General features: G+C 46.9%; 1 protein-coding gene across 1 annotated transcript; it reads right to left on the reverse strand.

The window, feature by feature from the left end:
- Window positions 1-4,128: 4,128 nt before the first annotated feature.
- LOC127301654 (temperature-induced lipocalin-1) lies at window positions 4,129-5,112 on the reverse strand. Its single transcript, XM_051331929.2, has 2 exons — window positions 4,644-5,112; window positions 4,129-4,554 (listed from the first exon to the last, which is right to left on the reverse strand). Exons 1-2 carry the CDS (start codon window positions 5,004-5,006, stop codon window positions 4,372-4,374), a joined length of 546 nt encoding a protein of 181 aa, XP_051187889.1. The 5' UTR covers window positions 5,007-5,112; the 3' UTR covers window positions 4,129-4,371.
- Between the last annotated feature and the right edge of the window lie 2,686 nt (window positions 5,113-7,798).

Below are 7,798 nucleotides of genomic sequence, written 5' to 3' on the forward strand. Positions count from 1 at the left end.
ACCTCAGGTAACCTTCATATCCGAAATCAAATCTTCCAAATTCACTGCAAAAGACTTGAATGTTAGGTTTAACATGTCTAATAGCTTTGTAGTGCCCTCTCGAAGACGCTCGGGCGGGCTCTCGTTGATGTGGAATGATGAGCTTGATGTGACTGTGCATAGTTCTAGCTTCTACTTAGTTTGTATATATGGTGATCCGTATCATCGCCAGACTAGTGCTATCTGGGAAGATGTTGCTGCTTTTGTGCATGATAACTCCACTCTTCCTATGTTATGTATGGGAGACATGAATGAGCTTTTGTATGACATGGATAAGAATTCCCTTAATATAAATCGAAGTCGTATGTATGGTTTCCGATCCTTTGTTAAAAAATGTGGTTTATTTGATCTAGGCTTCAATGGGCCGGCCTATACTTGGACTAACAAGCGTTTTGCTTCCAAACCAACCTTTAAAAGATTGGATAGATGTCTTGTTAACGCTGATTGGTGTGATGTTTTTCCGATCTCGAATGTTTATAACTTGCCTATTATTCATTCTATTAGTGATCATGCTGCAATCTTACTCTCTACATAAGGCCCGGTTAGGAAATTTAAGAAGTCGTTCAAATTTGAAAATTGGTGGCTTAAAGAAAATGACTTCAATGATTATGCCAAAAAAGCCTGGAATATCTCTAGAAATAAATCTTTCTCGAATAGAAACTAACCATCTTGAAGGGCACCTAAAAATTTGGTGTAAGAAAAATAAACCTTTGCAGCAGGAATCAAACAATCTTGAGGAGCAAATCAAGGCAATACAAGGGAAACCAATTCAGCAGCAAAACCATACAGAGGAGATGGCTTTATGCACAAGGTATGAACAGACATTGACTAAATTAACTGACTCTTATGTGCAGAGAGCTAAAAAAACAGTGGGTTAGAGATGGTGATAGAAATACTTCCTTTTTTCCATCGAGCTATAATTAAGAGAAGAAGAAGGAATACTATTGTCTCTGTTCAGGATGAGCATAATGTGTTACATTACATGCCTGATAAAATTAGCAATACCTTTGTCAACTACTTCAGATCTATTTTTTCTTCTACACAAACTAACATTGGCAGGCCTTTCTTGCACACTCAAATGCCTCATGATTTAGATGACTATACTTATTCTATACCTGATGAAAAAGAGATCATAGATACTCTCAAGGAGATGAAAAGAAATGCCTCGCCTGGACCAGATGGTTTCAATGTTGAATTCTACATTGCTACTTGGGGCTGGATTGGAAGAGATGGTGTGCAACTAGTAAGATCCTTCATTCAAACAGGTATTATTCCTATTCACATAAATAACACTCATATTGCGCTTATTCCGAAAAAACCTGTTCCCCTTGTCCCAGCTGATTACAGACCTATTAGTCTTTGCAATGTGATCTACAAAGTTATAGCTAAATGCATTGCTAATAGACTTAAGCCGCATTTACCTGATTATATTCATCCCTCGCAGCAAGCGTTCATTGAGGGTAGACGCATAAGCAACAATATTATAATTGCTCAAGAAATAACTCATTCTTTTGCTTTAAGCTCCTCGAAGAATAAAGCTTTTATGCTTAAAATCGATCTTGCTAAAGCTTTTGATAGGGTTGAATGGAACTTCATTGTTGCAGCCCTCACACGTAAAGGGTTGCATGGTCATTTTATAAATCTCATTCATGCTTGTGTTTCGTCGCCCATTTTCTCGGTTGTCATTAATGGCCAAACCGTTTGCTAAATTTAAAAGTGACAGGGGAATACGACAAGGATACCCTTTATCTCCGTACATGTTTGTCCTTGCTATTAATGAGCTATCCATATCCCTACAGGAAGCAATGTCTACTAACCATTTTACAGGAATAAAGTTGGGACCAGGTTGTCCATCAATCCACTCGCTATTATTTGCCGATGACTTGCTGGTGTGTGGACATGCCACAAAACAAGAAGCGACAAGAATGAAGCAGATTCTCCAGGACTTTTGCACAAGACAAACTCCGAACTGGACAAAATCTGGAATTCTTTTCAGTAAGCATGTTGACAACACCACCACTCAAATAATTCAAAATCTTTTTCCTGTACCAAACATAGATACAAATTTTGTGCACTTGGGTCACCCTCTTATCATTCCTGGAAAAAATAGATATGAGGCTTACAACTTTGTTCTGGATAAATTTAAATCCAAGCTTTCTACTTATAAGGCGGATCAACTCTCTCATGCTGCTAGACTAGAATTAATCAAATATGTCTTTTCCTCTATCCATGTCTATTACATGTCCAATATTTTGTTCACGAATTTTTTTATTGCAAAGCTTGCTGCTATTATTAGGAACTTCTGGTGGACAGGTGTAAGAGAAGAATCTACATCGAGGAGCTTGTGTCTAAGGGCTTGGAAAGATATTTGCACTTCGAAAAAGGAAGGAGGATTAGGTATCAGGAATCTCCAAGCTATGAATCAAGCCCTCATAGTAATGGCAGCCTGGAGACTTGCGGATCAGACAGACAGCTTTCTCCACCTTGTTTTAAAATCGAAATACTTTCCCGATTCCTCCATCTGGCGCCCAAATTCAGATGTTCCAAAATCGAATTTTTGGGCCTCCATCCTTAGGATGCTACCAATTCTCAAAGCCCACTCTTTCTACCAAATCACTTTGGGCCAAATCTCTGTCTGGAGTACACCTTGGTGTAATAATTGGGCCCAGATTTATGATTTCCTCATTATTCAACCTAGCAACTACACTTACCCAAGCCAAGTTAGAGATTTATGGATCCCTGGACAAAACTGTTGGAATGTGCATCTTATTGACAATCTTTTTCAGGAACATATGGCGGATGCGATAAAAAAATATTCTGATAATAAGGTCGCAAGATAAAGACTTACTCTGTTGGAAACTCACTCCTACAGGTAAATGCAATTCCAAAAGTGCTTACAAAGCTTGCTTGGAAAATTTGCATCAGCGGGGTGAGCCGAGGCCAAGACAGGTGAGTCCCACTACAAAACAAATTCTGCAAACCATTTGGAAAAGCAATAATATCATTCCTAGGGTATAAACTCTTGGGTGGAGAATCTTAAGAAAGGCGATTCCGTCCGGATCTAGAGCCGGTAAATTTAGCAAGCATATTAGCAAACTGTGTTGCAGATGCAATCTAGAAGAAACTAATCATCACCTTCTTTTTTTTATGTGCTTTTGCTAGAGCAGCCTGGTTTATGCATCCTTGGTATTTAAAAATTGATCAAATTGCTCTACCTGATGATTCCATTTCTCAAATTATACAAAAGCTTCTTAATATGAATCATCCTAATGACTCCATTGAAAACATTCTGACTTTTCTTTAGTGTATTTGGAAGTCTAGAAATGATTGTCTTTTTAATAAAAAGGATTCCACTCCTTCCCAGATTCACCATATGACTAATGCTTTGAAACAAAATCTTGAGCTCTTGGATGTTACTCAGGTTCCTACAAGGAAGTCTCAAACCAGGACAGATTTGCAACAAGGAGATACAAGCAGGGAAATACAATCAAGACCTAGCAATACAGGGCATCAAAAAAACTTCGGATGAGGCATGATAGACAAGAAAAGCTCCAGATGCACAAGGGAGAAGAAGAACAGGACTCGGGCTATATTGTCAACTAAACAGGCAAAATGGTGAAGAGAAAATTCAGATTCAAGCCTCAACCTCTCAGGTTTCTTCGCCTCTTCATGCGGAGACAGTAGCACTTCTCTTTGCTACGCAAGTCGCTTACCTAGGCGTCCAAGATGTCACATTCTTGACATACAACATCACTCTCTCAAAAGCTATTGCGGCTGCTTCTATTACAGATGATCAAGTCCCCTGGAAGCTCAGGCAGCAAATAGCAGAGTATAAAAGAAATTCAGAACCTTTACACCCCATAACTGTGCTCAACAGGCAATTAGACAATCTCTGTCTTTGCCGATTTTTAGTTGTCTAAATTCAGCTCATAAATTAGTAGGCAATTGCCCCATAGCTCTTTCTATTCAGAATCTTGATCTAAATTTGGCGTCTCCGGCGCCTGCCTTTGTTCAAAAAAAAAGAAGTAACATCAAGTCTAATATAGTTAACTGAACATTGATAATTTCGATACTGCATCAGCAATTCCGTTGGAAAAACAAGTGAACCACTTATCAACAGTCTTATTGTGTAGTACACGCCTACAAACTCTTATGCAAAGAGTTCTACAGTTAACAAAAGCAACAAAAAACGGCCGAGCAAACACAGCGCTTAAACATTTTCACATTCGACGAACATGCTACTACATCCAACTGTACATGGCAAATGGTGACACCAAGGTGCTGTTTTTCTCCACGGGCGGCGTTTTTCGTGCCTGGTTGGCATCACACCTACTACTTGCCAAAGAGGGACTTGATCCACCACATCCCGCCGTCCTTGGGGGCATCCTGGCTCTCCGGCGGCGGGTCCGGGTGCGCCGTCTTGCGGAGCTTGCTGACGTCATAGCCTTCCTCCTTGGCCCTCTCCACCAGGTCGTTGTACACGCCCTCGTCCATCTGCGGCTGCCTGCACAAGATCTGCACATACGCGAGCATCAAGCACGGAGATTAGATTGGTTTTCCGTCGATGGGTTGCAATTGGACGGAGTTATCAGAATCCGGCGTACCCAGAGGTAGTTCCTGGAGGGCTGCCCGACGAGCGCGTACTGGTAGGCGTCGTCGACGTGGAGCACCCAGTAGTCGCCGACGACGGGGAAGACGGGGAGAAAAGGGGGCACGTAGAACTTGACCTTGAGCTTGGCCTCGTCGCTGGCGGGGTCGGCGCGGTAGGCGGTGCCCTCGATGTATCCGTGGCGGCCGTCGGTCCACGTCTCGTTGAGGACCTTGACGGTGCCGGCGGCGGCCGGGTCGAGCGTGTAGGTGGCGCGCGTGTTGGCGCCGTTCTTGGGCTGGAACCTGGAGGGGAAGCACGCGATCTCGTACCAGCGGCCCATGTAGCGCTCCAGGTCGAGGTCCCGCACCACCTTCATGGCCGCTCGCGCCGTCGTCGTGGAAGGTGGCGTGGGTTTAGGGGAAGGGAGGCGATAGGGGATGGATGCAGGTTGCAGGGAGAAGGGGATAGCGATGGGGGCAAATGGGCAATAAAGGCTGGTGCGGGAGACGTGGAGGACTGTGGGCGATACGTTCGGAACCTGCCGTTCGGTGGCACGACGGGAAAAAGCGGCGTGGTTCGGAGGCGTGTCGTCGTGCTCGGGGTCCTCCGCGTCTGGTACAGCCGCGAGCCGGCTTGATCTTAGGGCAATGTACTACAATGCTTAATAGAACTTTCTTATTCAGTCTTCTTGGCAGAAAATTTATAAGATAAAAAATTGTTACACACAAATGGGTTATCTCAATGCTTTTTAAAATTATGGCCTGACTAAAAAACATGTCTCTATTATTTCATACAATGGAGAAAAAACACATTATCTTTCATCTTAAGAGTTAATCTTGTAGTTAAGAGAAGATAAACCTTTTTTTCATTTCTCTCTCAGCTCAGTAATTATCCTACTTGTCATTGTTAAGACAAAAGTATTGCACATGACCTTGGTTGTTTGATTCAAACACGATAAAAAACTTAAACTTTGATAGCTGAGCCTATAAGAGCATCTCCAGCCGCGTCCCCCAAAGGGATTTGGGGCGCGCCGGACCAAAAAACCGTTCCAGCCGCGTCCCCCAAAGCCCATTTTTGTCCGGCGCGCCCCGATACGGTGTCCGGCGCCCCGAGCCCGTCCCCGTCCCACAGGGGACGCTCCGGGCATGCCGGACACAACGAAAAGCAAGGCGAACCGACGCGTCAGCGGCTCAGTGAAAAATCGTCTCACATTCCCGCCAAATCCCGCCCCTCCCGCCATATCGCGCCTATCCCGCCTCGCATTTCTGGCCTCCCAACACATATCCCGCCGCCGATTCATTTCTCCTATCCCGCCGATTTGTTTCTCCCTCCCGCCGTCCACCCGCCGCCGCTACCCTCTCCCCATTCCATGGCGGCCGCCGATAGCCCCCAAAAAGATGGCCAAGAAAGTGGCCAAGAAGCCGCCGGGCAATGCGACGAAAGGGGCGAAAGCGCCGTTCGCGAAGCCGCGGAAGGCGCCGGTGCGGAGGGTGCTGAGGAAGAGGGCGGGAGTGAGGACGAGGAGGACGATGAAGAGGAGGAGGTGGAGGACGAGGACGACGAGGACGAAGAGGGCGGCGAGGGCGGCGCGGAAGAGGACGAGGAGGGTGCCGGTGACGATGATCTCGTGGAGGTAGACGCGGACGGCGTGAAGAAGAAAAAGAAGAAGAAGGCGTCGGGCACACGAGGCCCCAAGTGGACGGTTTTGGAGGATCTTTGTCTGTGCGAGTCGTGGGCGACGGTGAGCCATGACTCCATCATCGGCGCCAACCAAAAATACGGGAAGTATTGGGCGAGGATCAAGGCCGAGTTCGATGAGCGCAAGCTCATCAACAGCGACTACAAGAAAGTGACAATGAAGAGGAGCCAAAAGGCAATGTCGACGCGATGGGCCATCATCCAGGCGTCGGTGAACTCCTTCCATGGATACCATCACGACTTAGTTACCAGAGCCGAGAGCGGCGCCGACCTCTCCCAAATGGTACGACTCTTTCTTCCATAATCTGTAGCGCCTACATTGTGTTCGATGAAATGATTCCGCTTCCTTTGGTTAGTTTGATAGGGCCATGGAGGTTTACGCGAGGAACTCGGATGGGCATAAGTCGTTCGTGCTGATGCATTGCTATACCAAGCTCAAAGGGAATGAGAAATGGCGGTTGACGTGCCTGTCGCTGTCCAAGGGGAAGGACGCCATTGATCTGGACGCGCCGCTGGCAACGTCGGCAGGGCGTCCTACTGGCAACAAGGCTGCCAAGGCCGCCTTGGCCGACGCCGCGTCGTGTGAGAAGACGCAAGCGTCGATCACGAAATGCCTCGCGGACTTCTCCTCGACCTTTCTCTCCCGCGACAAAAAGACCGACGAAAGGTGGGCGGAGCTGCTCAAGAGGCAAGAGGAGAAGTTGGAGCTCAAGAAACGCAGGGACGACATGTCCCTGCTGAGAGCGTCGACAGAGGGAATGTCTCCCCGGACGTGGGCGGCGCACAACTTCTTCAAAGGCTAGATCCTCGGCGACATCAAAGCCAAAATGGCTGCGGCCGACGCTGCGGCCGACGCGGCAGCCCAGGAAGCGGCAGCGGCAGCAACCGCGGCGCAAGAGCCGGCTGACGCGTCTTCGACTGCTACACCATCGTCGGCCTATGCGACGGCGGCGGAGCAGACGGAGCATGCACAGCACCAGGCAGATCGCGACGAGGTCATCGTGATCGACGGGCCTGCGTCGACTCAGGATACGTCGCCGTCGACCAACCCCTTCTTCTAATTTAGCATGCACTATGGTCTGTAATATGATCGCGCGCCTAGTACTTTGATCACCGCTACTCTGATAGCGACGATTCGGTGGGAATGGTCTCTTTTGAATGCAACAATTTGAATTCCTGATTGGGGGCGGCGTTTGGGGGACGCGGCTGGGGAGCGACGTCCCCCAAAGGCGGCACGAACAAAACACGTCCCCCAAACGCTCAATCCCCTGGCGCGTTTTGGGGGACGCTTTGGGTGACGCGGCTGGAGATGCTCTAAGATCACTAAGATCTATAGATGTATGGAGACAAGCGCAAAACTTTCTCCCCGACCCACCCCCAAAAAAATGAAATCCCTCTCAATTCACTTTCTTTCTGTTGTGTGGATTTGTTAAAGAGTAATCATGAAATATATGTTTATAATGTTTGCGT

This window comes from Lolium perenne, chromosome 7, assembly GCF_019359855.2.
Source record: "Lolium perenne isolate Kyuss_39 chromosome 7, Kyuss_2.0, whole genome shotgun sequence".
In the NCBI taxonomy this organism is placed as follows: domain Eukaryota; kingdom Viridiplantae; phylum Streptophyta; class Magnoliopsida; order Poales; family Poaceae; genus Lolium; species Lolium perenne.

Excerpts from the sequence above, each read along its gene's own strand:
- LOC127301654 (XM_051331929.2), bottom strand. The coding sequence starts at position 5,006 with ATGAAGGTGGTGCGGGACCTCGACCTGGAGCGCTACATGGGCCGCTGG. Across the intron at positions 4,555-4,643 it reads CCTCCAGGAACTACCTCTGG|ATCTTGTGCAGGCAGCCGCA; the intron begins GTACGCCGGATT and ends GCGTATGTGCAG.